The sequence below is a fragment of the Papio anubis genome, chromosome 14 (genome assembly GCF_008728515.1).
Source record: "Papio anubis isolate 15944 chromosome 14, Panubis1.0, whole genome shotgun sequence".
Classification (NCBI taxonomy): Eukaryota; Metazoa; Chordata; class Mammalia; order Primates; family Cercopithecidae; genus Papio; species Papio anubis.
The window spans coordinates 69,793,250-69,811,003 of NC_044989.1; the positions used below are offsets into that span (position 1 = coordinate 69,793,250).

Consider the following 17,754-nt stretch of genomic DNA (forward strand, 5'->3'; position numbering starts at 1 on the left):
CACAGACATTCAGCGTTAACTATGCAATGCTCCTACACACAGGGCCAGGCACGGACACCTGCTCTACCTGGCACTGGCTCATTATGGAATGAAAACAAACCCAGTCATTCATCTCCACATATACCATGACAGTTTTGGATTATGTAGAAACACTGTCTGGGGATGACTCAATTCAGAATCTGGCATGTGGCCATCTGCGCCACATGCAGAGGGACAAACTCTGAAAAGAAGCAGAATGTGGCTGCTTGATAAATGCAAGTTTACTTGATGACTTACATCATAAGCACTACTCAAAGAGCACAAGAGTGCCCAAAATATTAATACTGAAGGTACCTTCTGAGGGGAGCATACAGCATCAAAAGCAGACCAAATAAATCACCTTCAGCTGGAGTTGCCCCAGAATTTTGTTTTCAGTCTTCTAAGTTCATAAAGAGCTCCTCTGCTTAAATGAATCTGTCATAAAGTTATTTAAGCAGAAGGAGTAAAATGCATGGGTCATTACAGAAGCATTAGCAAACTCCAATATACTAGTCTATTTCTATCTAGGTAGAGGTGCCTCAGGGTGCTCTGGCTTTTAAAATCAAATAGACAATGATCAGAATGCAAGAGAGCTTACCTTCCAAGAAACATTAGCAGGTTAGAAGGATGCCATTGGGCACATGTTAGCAAGAGGGCAGGAAAAAGGCATATGTAACTAAGCAAGAAGAATCCAGAGAGAAGGTGGTTGGGGGTAAAGGTATCATTTCACCATGGGCTCAGTAAAGAGATACTACTGGAGTTGCCCAGCCCACCAGGATAAGAATATTAGATACAATGATTTGGAGCCATAGATGACCTAGAACCTCTGTAGAGATGGAACTCAATGATCCCCTTCCCATACTGACCCTCTCCCCTCCTATGCAAACCATTAGCTAGCAGAAATTTCTGCCAAAAATTATACCCTGCTAAAGTTTCTGCTTGAATTAAGCACACAGACCACAGGAGAAGAGGCATTAAAATCAGTTTATTGGGAAACCAGTCACTTAAGAGACATTACATTGTAAAGAGAATGTAGAGAGAGGTCTGAACATTTTATAAGATACTGTACAAAAATACTATGTTTCTCTGAATCCTATAACTTTTTAGCAGTGCTTCTTTTTAAACAGTTCTGACCTTAAATATTGTTTTCAGAAACAAAACAAAAATGTGTTTGTCCTCCATTTTTATTTTCCTTTCTAACAGTTTGAATGCATTCAGTGAATTCCAGATTGGAGCGTTAAGTTAAATTCTGTACTTGTGCCAAATGGCTTTCTGAATAGTATTTGAAGAATAAGATTTTGAAGAGAATAAATTTTTACTTGCATTATAATTTTAATATGTGCAGTTACATGGTGATATGAAAGCATCAGCAGGAAATAAACAGAATACCTTCTCCCTTGCAATTTATGTGGACAGACATAATCCTGGTTTCTCAGGCAAGCATATTGATACTAGATTTGTCTCGGTCATACCAAGATGATAATTTCTGGGAGGAAATTCAAATAAAAGGGAGAAAAAGAAGTTTTCCAAAATAAGGTTTGCAGAGCCTTAAAGAAGGACAAGAGGGCCCTAAAACTCCTTAAACCACCTTCCTCACACAGTATCCGTTGGACAAAGTTTTCAGTTGCCAAAACAAAAGCACAATTTCTCATCTTCCAAAACTACCTTGAAAGTTAATGTTATTAAGCTTGTTCTGCAGGAGAGCAAAATATCTCCTAGGAAAAAAAAATGGAAAACTTAGTCAAGCCAACGACCAACTCTGGCATCATACGGGTCAATAATCCAATGAACATTAGTTTGAACAGAATCAGTGCTTTTTGGAAATTTAAACTGAATTCAGTCAAAACAATCTGTGCACAGAGACCGGCAAAAAGCAGCTATCTATTGAACCAGGGGCACTTTGGATGCCTGAAGTGCTAGATTACGTTTTGAGAACTGGGAAGTACCAAGGGGTGTGTGTGTGCCCATATCCAGAGTTGGAGAGGATGGAAGAACATGTCTAACCCATCAAAATTATTTGTTAAAAAGTAGGTTTTTGGTCAAGAACCCACTTGGAAAACCTTCCAACTCAGAGCATATTCTATGACCTTCATGATGAGTAATGGGAAAATCAGACTTAAAATTCCAACAACTTTGAATAATTTACAAAAACAGTCACAAAAACACCAGAATATCAAGTTTGAAGGGAAAATTAGTCTCCTGTCCTTCAAAACAAGGACGAGAGCTATTTCCTATCTTTCTTTCAGCATCAACAGGCTTTGCAGGAATGTAAACGTACATTAAAGGGTTCTCCTGAGAAGGCCAAGTCCCTTAACCTTTCTATTCTTGTTAGAGGAGGGATGGTGTGGCCGAGGCGGACAGCAATCACACTGTGCAACTCTCCGAGCCTGGCACTCTGAAGGGCAAAGAAATGCCAGAGAATATGGGGGAAACCCAGACCTCCACATTCCCTTAAGGAATTCTGGTGGTGGTAGCACCAGAAACAAGGTAGTCAAGAGATAGGAGAAATTCCAAATAGAAACAGAAGGTAACTATTAAATCTTGTTGGCAGATGAAAGTCTTTGAGTACGTGAATGTGTTCTTACAGGGAAAATGTGTTTTCAGGATGAACAGTTCCTTTATATGAAGGTAGCATTGTGCCAACAAGGAAATGTGTTTGAAGCAGTCTCTCTACTAGCATTGAAGGATTTATACTAACCTAACCACATGCCTTGGCCCAGTTCCTTTGGTAACCAATGGCATGTCACAGCAGATACCCTGTGGCCACAGAGCTCAGCAAACACTGCCTGTTGCACCTCAGGGGCTATAAAGCCCAGGGCCTGGCTTCATAGTCTGCACAGGGTCTTACTTATCATGGAGCCTAAGGTAGGGTTTTGTTATAAATTCCCTCAAACTGGGTCATGCCTCTTTTTATTTTGGTTTCACACATAAAATTAAGCAAGAAGTTAAAACACACTTCTTTTTCTTGCTCTGATGTAGGACTGTGTGCCAGGTTAGGGATGTTGACACGTTCAATATGGGTAAGTCCATATTAGTCTATTTTGAGGCTCCAAATTATATAGATTTCAGCAAGAACTCACATGCTTCAGGGAAGAGAAGGAGTTCCTAAAATACCTGATGACTTGGCAACTATCCTCACCAGCTCCCTATTCACTTCCAAAGCAACCCAAAGTGCTGAATCATTTAGGATGGGTTTCCCCTGGAAATTCCATCTGACTGACATAGTGAAGGTCATCAGAATGCTCCCTACAGAATCAAAGTCTGAAGACTTAAATGTCAGGCTGGATATTCCTTAATGAAATACATCACGCACAACCGGAAGTTTACTTTTCCTCATACCAAAATCTGAAATAACAGTTACAGGGAGTATCAAAGATATAATTCTTGCCAAAAACAGAAAATGAAGACTTGGAGTATTGAGAAGAAGCCTTCTCATATGTTGTTAGTAAACAGAAAGCAAACTATCCCTTCATAAGAACTTGGAAATGCAGCAGCAATTGAAACGTAAAATCTCAGAACCAAAACTAGGGAAATCAAGAGACATACATCAAACTAATAATTACCATGACCTTCTAGCTCACATAATAAAATTAAGCATTTGGTTCCACCATATATTGGGTAGCTGCGTTAAAACCCACAACTGGGAAATGAGGGACCTGATGGAAGCCAAAAATGGCCAGCTGTGCCTCTCAGGCCAATGAGGCAATTAAATGAGTCAGCTTTCTCATTGGGGATAAAATTAATCTTGCCAACACAAAATGTTTAATTAAGTTGGCCTGGGTATATTAGGGATTAAGTTAGAGGAGGAAGCTGCAAGCCTGTGCTCCATTTTACAACCCTGTGTCTGGACATATCCAGCGTAGGCTGGCAGGCGTCTTATTCTCCTTGACCACAGGGGTTTTATTCTCTCGGGTAGCCATGATTCATTAATATGTCCTCAGTGTGTAGCTATACTTTTCCTGTGCCCAGGTACTTATATTCACTCAATACTGTGATTAAATCCTTTCTGCAAAAAAGTGGGTTTTCAGCTCAGGAAAAGAGCAACTTATTTTATTTACATCCCTAAACATCATTCTCCCATTTGAACAGATAAAAGTCTTTATTTTCCCTGTATGTTTACATAAGAAATTTCTTTACAGACTTTTTTTTTTTAAATACAATACTTGTGCAGCAATGTTCAAATTTCACATTTTTTACTGCGTATCTTCATGTACAACTGTCTGCTTTGTCGTCTTGGGAAGGACGGGTTAAAGACCTATGATAAATACACATCCACATGACAAAGGAGAGTGCAGGGCAGAGTAGAATACTCACAGGAAAAGAGTAAATTCAGGACACTATATGAAAGTGTGAACCAAGAAAGTGTCTTTCATTCTAGCAACTACCACCATCTGGTAACTTCTTTGCATAGGTTAGCATTACCCAAGGAGCCTCCCTATCCCTTATTAATGAAAGGAAATCTGGGAGAAGCAAAATAGTTTTCTTGTTATATATTTTCTGGGACTCATTCTGATTTAAGAAACCTAAGCACGTCCAACTTCAGAAACATTACTAGTGTGGAAAAAGAAAAGGCTGACTTTGTGTTGATAAAATTATAGCCTTTAGAGAGGAATGAAAGATAGCGTTGCAGTATCTGGAGTGTTTCAGGAAAGATTCCATTCTAAATATTCATGTGATAGTTTTTCTGTTCTGCCAGGCAGCCTCTAATTTGCTTAACCCAGCACACTGGGCAATCCTATCATTTTCATCCCAAAGCTCAAAGTTAGTGGCTATGGGAGCCTGATAATCTTACAGACTGAGAAGGTTAAGGACTCTGGGAAATCACAGAAAAATCTTATCAAGAGAGACTGTATTTTGACCCAAGGTATCTATAGCATGTATTTATTCAGCTGAGTGCAGATCCCTCCACATCACAGGCTGTCAGCCCCAGAGATCCCTTCATTCCCATAGCACTGCCGAAGGCAGAACTGTTCCTGACCTGGGGAAGGTTATATTGGTTGATCAATTATCTGTCAGGAGAGTAGGAAATAAGTATTCAAAACAAACAAAAGTATTAACAACAAAACAAATATTACATCTTGAGAAAAGTAGGTTCGTTTCTTGGGTTTGTTTTTCCACAAGTATTAGCAATCCAAGTTCTGTAATTCTAATTCAGGAAAAGTAAAGTCCAATATCAAATAACACTGAACAAAGTGACAACTTCTTTCAGAGGTGTTTTAATACCCATATCTTTCCATTTTTTAAACCATTCTAAAGACTAGGGAATCACAGAAGTTTCCTTATTCAGAAAATTAAAGAAATTAAGTCTTAATCATGTTCACTTTCTATTATAAGGTCCTCTCTGAGAATTTTTTGTGGATTATTCTTTTTTACCGTCTTTAACAGTAACCATTCTTCATCTTACAGGGTTGAATTTGCTTTCTGGAAATGGTTAAATGTTACTCAGAACCAAGAGTAGTAGAAAAGGTAGATAAAGAATGAATACACTTTCAGATGCTTTCTCAAAGTTATACTAATTAAATAATATAACTGATTTTCTTATACCTTATTACCTTCCTTGATATTATTTCTAAGGAGAGGAGTTTCAAAAATAACTTTAAGGATGGCAGCATCATTAGAATAAGTATTAACTTCTTAAGTAAAACTAGATGACATTGAAGGGAACAACACTTAATTAGATGTCAAAATTCTGATATGTCTGCTAAATAAATCACTAATTATAACAATCATAATCATACTTAGAAGTGTCCACTTAAGCCTTATCTCCTCTGAGGTATGTATTTTTGAAAACATTGGGAATCATTTGAATGTTGTAAAGGGAAAAATCAATTTGTGATGTTTTCTGCTATAGTTATTCCTCTTACATAGCTGGAATAAAAGCAAATCAGAAACATATGCTTATAGCATTTGCCCGTTTTAAACTGGTAGATCCCTGATTATACATTTAAAAAGAAATCTTCTGATACCATTTTATTAGAATAGGTAGGTGTGTGTGGACGCATGTGTTTCTGTAATACTTAAAAAGGAAAATCTCTAAGACTATGATTTAGGCTTCTATTCAGATATCAAGAGAAAGCAAGTTAGTAAAAGCCCATTATAATTCTTTAAAATGTAAACACTGCTGCCATAATAGCAGGAACTACAGAAGATAACTGAAGAACATCAGGATTATATAAATCCTTCATAGCCCTTCTAAACATAATAATATATACTTAGGTCCCTATACTTCTATAATCTTAAAGACCATCTAGTCCAAACCCATTGTATAACTCTAAGGAACAGCAGCTCTGAGAGGTGAAGTGCCTGCTGAAGGTCACTCAGCCAGTGGCTGGCAAGGGCCAGGATGAGATCCCAGGTGGCCTGTCCTGCCCAGGCCTCTTCTCCCCCGACCCTGTTCAATCCAGCTCAGGTCCCACACCTGTAAAATGAAGAGGATGGTGGACTAGAGGATGGTCTCAAAGGTCCCTTAGTAGCTCAGGCTATGATTCCACAGGTACTAGGACACTATGCTCAACTCAAAGAAACTCTTTTAGCTCAGGGATGATGCTCTAAACCAAGGAAGGCTCCGTTTACCAAAGCACTCATATGTGTTCCTTAACAGAGAAACAGTTCTCCCCTTTGAGGAGGCCTTACTCTAAATAAGCCCAAGATGATTTCTTGTCATGATCTCCCTCAGGCTTCTACTACCGTCTCTGGCTTCTAGTCTGCTCATTTTCATTAACTGCCTCCATTAAGCTTTACTGAGCCAAATGACTAGATAATATATCTCAATGTAATCATGGGTAATGCATGAAAAGAACAATTTAGAGATACCTAATTTCTAAACTGTATTCTTCATAGTTTCAATTAAATTGAGAAACTAGATATTTCATTATATTTCTAACATGTATATATGAAAAAAATCAAATATGAAAACATAGAACTCAAACATTATTCTTATTTAAAAATAAACATTTCCTTCATTAATTTATACATTCTTTCTATGTCCAGGAAAGAGAATACAATTCTGACCTGCAGCAATTTTCCTGTCCATAAAGGGGTAAACCAAGTCCTATTTTCACTGCTATCCAACCACAGAGAGCCCTTCGTGGATATCTTTTGCTTTTTAATCCTCGGCAGGAAGCTTGTGCCTCTCTCAGTTTTAGAAATGATCTGTTATCATCTAGAGGCCTTTACCTAGCTCATCTTGTTTCAGCCAGCATGGGAAGTATTCATAGACAGAAGGAAGGCTGGAAGATTCAGACTTTTCCTCCAATGCCTTTCAAAGGCTGCTCGCACATTCCTAGGGTCAAACCTTGCCCTCCAGAATGCAGTGTTTTATACTGTTGTCGCTGTTAAACTTTTTCCCCCCTTAAAGTGCAAACATGAGGAAGAAGAAACAAAAGTACTAGATAGCAAAACAAGCAAATGGACTTGGAATTTTATTTGTACAAATCTGATTAACTGAGAGTTTCCCTTTTGATGATGGACAATGGCACTAGAGGAAGAGAACAAGACTGGGGTTCTCTGTGCCCACTTCTTTTCAAAAGGGTGATGTTATAAAAGTGCTTTCCACATAAGGAAATAAAATACACTTTAATGAGTAAGTGGTGAGTAATGGATAATACAGAGGGTGACCATGAGGCATGTTGTCATGTTAGTGCAGGGGCCTTTATTTATTTTACGAACAATATCCTAAAGTTAATAAAGAACTATGCTTTGTTTTATAATTATTTTTTTAATCTAGGAAGCCAAGGAAAACCAACTGAACATATTCCATTGGCTGCAGCCTTCAATTTAAACATCAGAAAGAAAGGTAAGCTGGGCACACCCAGATTGTGTCCAGCTTGTCAGCACACTTATTTCCGATTATTTGAAAATAAACAACATGCTTATTCTAGAGACAGAGGACCTGCTGAAAGCTTATAGCAACACACAAGTCTATTCAAAATGATTCCATATGTTACACTGTAGGATTGCTGTGTAGTTATACAAGGGGAAGAGATCAAAACCCTGTACAGACACCTGATATCAGACTTGAAATGCCAAGTGGAAACAGAACTATTCAGCATCTTCATTTATACACAATTTACAATATTTGATTCAAAATAAAAATCACAAGAAAAATACATCTGTTTCTGCTACAATTCCTTCCCCTCCCCATCCTCCCCCCACCCCCACCCCAGTGAAAAGTCTTCTAATAAAAGGTATCATATTACCACCACTGTCTTGTTTTGGTCTAATTCTGAGATCCCACTTGGAACAGTTAACATGAAAAGGAATGGCAATACTTGGGATTTATGTAACGTACACATTTTATCCAAGGATCTCAAGTACTTGCAGTCACGTCTCCAGATCTGAGAAATCACGGTTCAATGGAAGCCAGAAAGCTGGACGAATGCTGGGCAGGTTGCATGGGGTGTAAAATCCCTTGGCTAAGTCTATGATCAAACAAGGTCAAAGTTGGTTGGCTAGAGCTGGGCTCAATTTCTCTTCTCAAATGTATACTACCAGTCAGTAAGTTTTACCCTTTCTTAAACCACACACCCATCTCCAGGCTAGTGCCTAGAGTTAAGACCAACTGAAGTAGCCATGTCCTCATGATAATGCATCAGGATAAAAAGCAAAAACAGGGAAATACATTCATCAGCATCTGGCCAAAGGAGACAGGGGTTGGGAGAATTGATTTGGGAGGCCATTCCTAGCAAGAACGAGACAAAAATGTCAGTTCACTAGTTTCAGTTACAGTTAAGCTTTTGGTGGAGTCGATTCCAGCAGAGGTGAAGCTCATGGCATCTAGCGCTTGATTTAAGATAATGCTATTGAAGAAGGGTAATGAGAAAACACAGCAAACTAACAAGGAGGAACTGGCCAAGGAATATCTGGAGGGCCAAAGTGATTTTCTTTCCTTATCATTTCTACAGGAGAAGGCAAGGGGTAGGAGAAAAGGGCTGGAGGGCCCCTTATTTGCAGATTTTTTTTAAAAAAAAATCATTTTTTTCATAACTCCGTAATGAAAATGTATTTTACGGTATGAAGGTTACAGAACTGCATCTGCTACTGGGTCACGGCTACAGGTCTATGAGCTGATCCACCAGCAGTAAAGACCTGGCTAGGTTGGGAAGACTGGACTCAGAGCTCCCACTGCTGTTTCTAGAGTGCCCACCTGGAAGTGGAGAGATAGGAATTCAGTACAAAACATAGAGGGTTAAAGGTTTAGATGTGCAGAGCAAGCAAAGAAGAAAAACCAAACCAAAACCAAAACCAAAACCAAAACAAAAAACAAAAAAATCAAACCCTAGAGAAGCAATAGTTTACATTTGCAAACCCTTACATGTTGATTTTGAAACACATACGTTAGCTGTCCACCACCTCCCACCAAAAGCTCAGGCACTCTGTGCACACCACAGTATAGGCAGGACATCTTGCAAAGAGTCCTTGCAAAAGTATTTTCAAATCAATATTTTTTTTTTGGTTGAGAATTGCTGGCTATATACTAACTTCCTGATAATATCAAGCCATCTCCCTTTGACAAAGTAAAAATCAATAATTTTTGCTTTGGGGAGAAACTAGTTATTAAGATACTGCAATAAGAACATGCTTTAAAAAATAAATAGATGGTCCTATGGCAGTTTAGTGTTTTATGGCATGTTCAAATGATTTTCATCCATCAAAGTTGAAAAAGGATGCTCCATGAATGTCAGAAAGATGTGAATGATACCAAAACACAGCTGTTAATCTCTTTGGGAAAAATATTTATTACGGATTATTCTAATCATGATAAAAAATGTGATGTGCTTTTGATATATACCTTCAGGTTTCCACTGACTGAAGATCATTTTGCTTTTGGCTTCATGGTAAAAACTAACTTTTGGCCAACTGTTAAATACTTCTCTCTAAATAAACACCACAGTCAAACTTTAAAGATACCTATCTCTATCTATCTATACTGGTCCAGCCTACAATGATTCTCATTACTCCCAATGTCCTTCATTAAATGTTGATGCTTTTCTTCCCCCTTGCAGATTAGGTGCATGACTATTTTGAAGAGAACTGAGGCCAAGCTCTTCTCTTTTCCCCATCCTTTTTCTTACCTTGTGGGTTTTTGGTTATCAATACAGGAATAGGGTCAAACTCATCTTCAGCCACCTTGTCCGAGCCCTCAGGGACATCAAAACCTGAGATGAGATTACTATCTTCTGCAGCTTAATACAGAATGCAAGTACACAAGCAGAAACAACAGAGGTAGAGATTAGCAAATGAGAGAATGCGAAAGAGGCACAAAGATCTCAACTGTACAGCCCTGTTATTTCCAAAGGTGAAAGTACTCATCTTTCTGAGTTGAAATAAAAGTAGCAAAACTGGAAAATACAGAGATATAGAAAAAAATGCTTTAGAGTTGGTCATGTTAAGACTTTTATAAATGATTAGGGAGAAGGGTTCTTGGAAGAATTCTAATATTTATAAGGCATTAATTATAATTATTGTGAGGTATCTCTTCAATGTCACTAATCCACAAAGGCATAGGAATAAGTCACTTGTCTTCACTGAGGGAACAGAGGCCTAACAATATTCGAAAACCTCAAAACTGGGACGGCGGCGGGGGCGGGGGAGGAGGAAGAGAATTGGTGGCTCTCTAAGAAGTAACCACTGTATACAAGGCAAACAAAATACTGCTGGAAGGACTCACTGCACTGTGACTGGGAAAAAAAGACATTGAAACAACTCAGCCGCCTCAGGGAATGTTGAGGCACAAGATTACACATACTGAGGCCTCAAGTAGAAGGTTTGTTAGAATAGTCTTCTCCATTCTAATTAAAGCTATCCTACCCGCAAGCAAGTGCTAGCTGAGCACCTATTTTGCAAATGATGCTTCTCTGTAATTCTACATTGCTGCTGACACACTCCTGCCAGACATCACTGTCTAAATAGGTAACTTCCCTCTACATCATCTATAAAAACATAATCATTTTAATGTTATCAGGGGTAAAAACAAAAACTCAGCTATTACCATTGCAAACCACAGGGGTGATTATTTTTAGTCATCCTGGGGAGTCTTCCTTCTTGAATTTTCTCCTGAAGGGACTTAAGCTCTTCCTTTTCTATGCATTTTCTCTTTCCAGAAGACTATTTTCCCTACCCAATCACAGAAAGTTCAGTAACAAAGTAAGCCAGGCACTGAGCCTGATACTGTCACAAACTACTCATTGAATAGAATCTGATTCAAGCTACCTCTGTCCAGCAGGATTTCAGACCACTATTAACCCAAGACTAAAAAATGAAAATGGTAGATTAGAAAGAGAAATCCAGTAACCAATCATGACTTGAAGGTGAACTTCTACAAGTTCAAACTTACAGGACTGACTTTTGAGGAAAGATGCTTATTTCTTTATTGCAGTCATCACTATGCAATAACTTTGAATCAGATATGATAAAACCATTTTACATCTAAGGCCAACAAGCATCATATTGATCATTATAAGCAGATAGTAGATAGTCACTTCAACCATCTACTTGAATTGATTGCAAAGGTACCTATACCTAGCATTTAAAGGTAACATGGAATATCTGCATTCTATGTTCTTGCCAGAAAGCAATACTTTCACCAATCTGTTGTCTAGGTCTTTTTTTAGATTTAATTTTATTTTTAGTACCTGTCTGCTATTTTTTTTTTTTTTTTAAGACAGAGTCTTGCTCTGCTGCCCAGGCTGGAGTGCAGTGGTATAATCATGGCTCACTGCAGCTTTGCCCTCCTGGCCTCAAGCAATCATCCTACCTCAGCCTCCCGAGAAGCTGGTACCATCGGTGCCTGCTGCCATGGCTGGCTAATTAAAACATTTTTTTGTAGAGACTGAGACTCCGTATGTTGTCCAGGCTGGTCTCAAATTCCTGGGCTCAAGTGATCCTCCCACCTCAGCCTCCCAAAGTGCTGGGATTGCAGGCCTGAGCTACCACACCTGGTCTATTGTCTAAGTCTTAGTAAATATTCTCACTGAGAGGTATTATAACACAGTATGTAGGAGTACAAACTCAAGTTTTCCATATAAGGAGGTAGTTTTAAAACTTCACTAGTAAAGACTTTTGATAAGAAAAACTCTCACAAGTTGTTTAGTTCTTTCCCCTCTAAGGACACATGCGGGCCTGAGAAGAAGAAAGCATTTACCTTTATGGACTGGAGCAGAGATTGCTGTGGGGGCAAACTCTTCCAGAAGGTCAGTAGTAGGGTTAGAGAGCAGAGAACAATCAAGCAGGGAATCTTCCCCGGTGAGAGAATCTGAGTCCAGATTCACAGCATCCCAGGTCAGTGATGGCATTAAGTGGCACACACAACAATATCATGAGATTAGATCTTAGCCTTTAAGTTACTGCATTTACACATTACACATACAAGCCAAAGTGGGAGAAAGAAAACCAAAAGAAATCTGTGAAGCCTTCTGGATTTTCATCTACAGAAACATGTCTTTCTAGATTCCTCTTAACATTAATATAGAAATAGAGGAAATTTTTTTGCTCAGAGGTTGCTGGTTAAACAGGTCTGTGATTTGGATGCTGAGCTAACTTTAGCACCCCAGTTCTTAGTGAATGCCATTTGGGAGAAAAAACTTTACAATCAGACTTTCACTTAAAGTTTCCCTAAACACTCAATGAAAGAAGTTAGCATAGGACGAAGTATCCAAACTGATTAGGAGAGGGTTGCCTCTGGCTTATTATTAGCAGAATGCGACAAGATTAAACAGTACCTTCTAGAACCAGGTTCCCACCCACAATGCCTCTTACTAGTATTCTTTACATTGAAATTGGCCCTTTGAACATGATTTTGATTTCAGAAAACCAAGACAAAAACTCAAAGTTTTTTTTTTTTTTTTGAGATGCAGTCTGGCTCTGTCCCCCAGGCTGGAGTGCAGTGGGAAGATCTTGGCTCACCGCAACCTCTGCCTCTGGGTTCAAGTGATTCTCCTGCCTCAGCCTCTCGAGTAGCTGGGATTACAGGCATGTGCCACCACACCCGGCTAATTTTTAGTATTTTTAGTGGAGATGGGGTTTCTCCATGTTGGTCAGGCTGCTCTCAAACTCCTGACCTCAGGTGATCCACCCACCGCAGTCTCCCAAAGCGCTGGGATTACAGGTGTGAGCCACCACACCCGGCCTGAGTTTAAGCATTTTAACACAGGGATTGTTTTCTGAGAAAGTTTTCTAGGAGAAAACATTCAAATGAGAACAAGGAAAATAAATCATATTGTCTTTGGAGGTATTTTTTTTTCACCTGCATGAATTTATCCACACGTTTCCTAGGCTTCTAATTGTTTCTATCCAAGTTTGAAAACCAGATACTTTTATCAAGGGAATTATGGACCCAAAAATTAAAAAAAGGTTACCAAATCTGTATTTGTGGGCAGTTAAGAAATTCTATTAAGACTGTAAGACTGAATTTTGAAATCAGGGTACAAGCAATATTAGATCTAGGGAAGACTTCAACTTTGCCTACAATTTAATAGCAAATTACCTATACAAGATTAAAGCACTATGCTGGGAACAGAACATCAATATATAGAAGATGAGCTCCATGGCCATCACTGACATTGGTAGACTGGAAAGATGCACAGCAATCTGGAGGGTTAAGGGTGTCCTTACAGCTCGGTGGAGTTCTTTAATTAAGGACATAGAGGGATCCCGCCACCAGTGAAAAGAATCTTGAATAAAGAAATACTGTAACCAGAGAAAGCCCAGAGATTACTCCACAGAGAACATGGCTCCAAAAAACACTCAGTTCTTTAGCAAGGAAATATATCCCTCAACATCTAGAAGCTGGGGCTGTAACAATTCAGAGTGCCCATTTCAGCAGGAAGTACCTGGGCTGCAAAAGAAGCCTGGGATCGATCGAGTCACGTGAAAAGACTGGCTCAGAGGTTCACCGCACCGACCAGTCCCTGCAGCTGCAGAGACCCCGGACTGACCTGTGCGATTCGAGGTCACAGATTCCGTCTGAGATGGGAGGCGCTGGGGAACTGGGGGCTCCAGTCCTGGGATGAGACTCTCAACAGCAACGTCAGCTTTTTCTTTCGTAACAGAGCATTAAGAAGAGGAAAGGGTAAGGGAAAGGGAGTCAGAAGTTTCTTTAGGAAATTCTGTGAAGCTTTCTTCTTTTTCCAAATTCTCATTTTTTGAGATGGTGTCTCGCTCCTGAGCTCAAGCGCTCTCTCCCACCTTGGCCTCCAAAGTCCTGGGATTGCAAGCGTGAGCCACAGCACCCAGCCGTGTGAAGGCTTTCTTTTAACAGGTCTCTAAAATGCCAGTCTCAGGCAAGGTGGAAAGAACAGTAAGTTCCTTTATTTCTGCTGCTCTGAATGTCTAGGCTTCACTGAGCATGCGTGTGCAAGGCGAAACACTGCGGCCAGTCTCACTGATGATCAGTTCTCATAAACAAATTCGGAACATAAGCCGCTCAGCAAACCTCTTCCATGTCAGAAGAGATGGGTTGAAAGGCACCTTAATTTTTTCTGGTAATTTCGCTTTTATTAAGGGATAAACCTGGGGGCAAATATCCTCTGTGCCATGTGAAGGCCATTAATCCATCTCAAACCCCATCCCAGGATGTAGCTGGGAGGCCTTTTACACCATGTGACACCCCTCAGCTGCAGGCCTACCTCTATGCAAGGTCATGGCACTTCTGAGTTCTAGGACTTTCTGCCCAAAGGCATTATTAGGTGTCTCATGATTGGACCCTCCTGAAGTACAGGGGCCTTGAATATTTTGCAAATTTGGCCTGCCTTGCTGTTGGAACACAGGGAAATGTGAGACAGGAAGCAGACCGAGCCCCTGCCCTGGATTCTATTTATGGGGCTTAACCAGTGGGCAAAATGTTTTCTCAGTTACTGATACTTGGTATATACACGGACCTTATAACATTTTTAAAATTTTGTTTAAGATGGGTCTCTGTCACCTAAGCTGGTGGGCAGTGGCATGATCAGGGCTCACTTCAGCCTCAAACCCCCTGGTTCAAAGCGATCTTCTGTCTCAGCCTCCCAAAGAGCTGGTAGCACAGGTGTGCGCCCCCAACCCTGGCTAATTAACAATTTTTTTTTTTTTGTAGAGATAGGGTCTTCCTATGTTTCCCAGGCTGGTCCCACTGCAGCTGGATGTACATGGGCCTTCTAAAGAAGAATCTGGGCTGGGCATGGTGGCTCACCGCTGTAATCCCAGCACTTTGGGAGGCTGAGGTGGGTGGATCACCTGAGGTCGGGAGTTTGAGACCAGCCTGACCAACATGGAGAAACCCTGTCTCTATTAAAAATATAAAAAGTAGCTGGGCGTGGTGGTGCAAGCCTGTAATCCCAGCTACTCGGGAGGCTGAGGCAGGAGAATCGCTTGAACCTGGGAGACAGAGGTTGCGGTGAGCCGATATCACGCCACTGCACTCCAGCCTGGGCAACAAGAGCGAAACTCTGTCTCAAAAAATAAAAATAAAAATAAAAAAATAAAAAAAGAAGAAGAATCTGCTAAATTTCATTAAGTTCAGCAAAGGTAAAGTCTAGTTAGAAACCAACTTTTTAAAGTTTTTCTAACTACATGTGAAACTTTTCACATTCCTCCTCATTCATAAGAGATCCACTTTAGAAATCTTAAGGTATTAAGAAAGGCAAAAAATAGACGCTGTACCCCTGAAAAGCAAGGAAAACACTTCATGTGGTGGAGTGATACAAGTGAGATTAAATAGCTTTGGCTTCTGGGGTGGCAGGGCTATTCCCTGGGGACTGGTTAACTAGGTACTTGTCATTCTTGAAACAGGCACACATATCATGCATGACTGAAGAAACAAAGATGATGACTTTACCAATTACAGCATCGGAAGTGCTACCAAAAGGATCTGTCATAGGCAAGAGGTCAGGGAGCAGAAGAGAAGTGTCAGGAGATTTGAGTCCCTCAATTAGTTTTTCTACGTTGGGCAGAGAGACAAAAAGAAAGCAAAAATGTAATGAGATATTAAAGCCAGCGGATCATTCACTATTCTCTATGCAAACACATTTTAGGGGGGTCAATATTTGGTATAGATTCACCATAAAAATTAATGCTATTAATATCTTAACAACAGGCTTTCAAAATTGGAAGTTTAAAAATGATTACTTCCTCAAGTGAAGTAGTCACTTTGGAAGGCATTCCAGATGCTGCCCTGGCTGTGTCTGCTTGTTTTTATTTGAGGTGTAATTTGCATATAATAAAAGTCACCCATTTTAAGTGTACAATGTGGTTAGTTTGGACAAATGTATACATTCATATCATTACCACTGAAATGATACAGAACATTTCCAAAACCTGAGAAAATTCCTTCATACCCCTTTACAGTCAGTGCCTTCCTCTCACCACAGACCCTGGTAACATTTTACAGATCTGCTTTCTGTCCCTACAGCTTTGCCTTTTAAAGAATTTCCAGTAAGTGGAACCATAGAGTATGTAGTCTTTTGAGTGTGGTTTCCTTTCTGTGGCATAATGCCTTTGAGATGAAATTCATCTGTGGGGTCGCAAGTATCAATAGTTTGCTCTGTTTTTCTGCTGGGTCCTGTTCCATTGTATGGCTGTACCACACTTTGTTGATCCATTCACCAACTGATAAACATTTGGTTGTTTCCAGTTTTTAAGCTAGTAAAAATAAAGCTGCCATAAACATCTGCATATAAATATTTGTACGTTCATTTTCCTTCCTGGGCTTAGTTTTGAGTCTCTCTCTCTTTTGGGGGGTTGGGGGGGACTTTATTTAGAAACAGTTTATAACTCACCAAGACAGTCAATTCAACCACACCTAAGTTGACTCCAATGATCATTTATTGTCTGCCAACTGTGCACCTGTGACATGCTGGCAGTCATATTATTCCATGGTCAAATCTCACAAAATTCACTTAAGCCCGAAAATGGATTACTCTTGATGTCTTCTGGCCAAGAAATAAAAGGACGCCAGAGCCACCAGACTTGTCACACCTGGTAACTTAAAATGATTCTTCTAGCCCTGATCCATCAAGAACCCTCTATTTACCTTTAAGCTATTAAAGGTAAAGCATTAACTTGAAACAAAATAATGAATCATAGAATCTTACAGGAGGAAGGGAATTTAGAGCTCATATTTCCTGTTAAGAGGAGACTTAGATCACATAAATTCTGTAACTTGCCCAATGAAAGGCATGTCAACAATGTTCTTTTAAACCATGGAAATGTCATTAAGATAACTAAAATGAAAATGTTTGTTTGAGAAAAAGAAGTGACTTAAAGTCCAAGAACGTGTATATAACGTTGTAATAAATCTGTATTCTTCTAGGCCATTTGGGAATTGAGATAAGCAAGAAATAAATTGATATTCATGGAAAAACAGGAACCAAATTTTAGGTGATCTTCAATTTAGGTGATCTGTAACTACACAGGTCAAACAAAAGAATGGATTTCAGAATCTTGGCAAGATAATTTGCTTTAGTATAATTAACACACTGCAGAAAAAGACTTACATGTAAAGCCAATTCACCCTCTCTGGAGTCTATGGAATGTAGGTAACTTTGAATTAAATGACAATAAGCTACATTTCTCATTTATACCTCGTTTATATTTTTAAAACAAGAAAGGACAGCTGGGCGCAGTGGCTCACGCCTGTAATCCCAGCACTTTGGGAGGCCGAGGTGGATGGATCACCTGAGGACAGGAGTTCGAGACCAGCCTGGCCAACATGGGGAAATCCACGTCTCTACTAAAAATACAAAAATTAGCCAGGCATGGTGG

The 17,754-nt window shown here is 39.6% G+C and overlaps 1 protein-coding gene across 11 annotated transcripts in view; it reads right to left on the reverse strand.

Annotated features, from left to right (window-relative positions):
* AAK1 (AP2 associated kinase 1) overlaps nucleotides 1-17,754 on the reverse strand; it is a 180,515-nt gene that overhangs the window by 2,942 nt on the left and 159,819 nt on the right. For 4 of the 11 annotated variants that reach the window (XM_009184358.4, XM_009184359.4, XM_017947599.3 and 1 more), the window contains 4 exons: nucleotides 15,830-15,931; nucleotides 13,953-14,054; nucleotides 12,161-12,271; nucleotides 10,092-10,202 (listed from right to left, as the gene is read on the reverse strand). The exons of 2 other annotated variants lie outside the window; for them this stretch is intronic. In XM_009184358.4, coding sequence (XP_009182622.1) covers nucleotides 10,092-10,202; nucleotides 12,161-12,271; nucleotides 13,953-14,054; nucleotides 15,830-15,931 — 426 coding nt within the window. Of the gene's footprint in view, nucleotides 1-983; nucleotides 9,164-10,091; nucleotides 10,203-12,160; nucleotides 12,272-13,952; nucleotides 14,055-15,829; nucleotides 15,932-17,754 lie in introns of those variants that run through there. 5 more of the 11 variants (XM_009184366.4, XM_009184365.4, XM_009184361.4 and 2 more) reach the window with 3 other exon arrangements.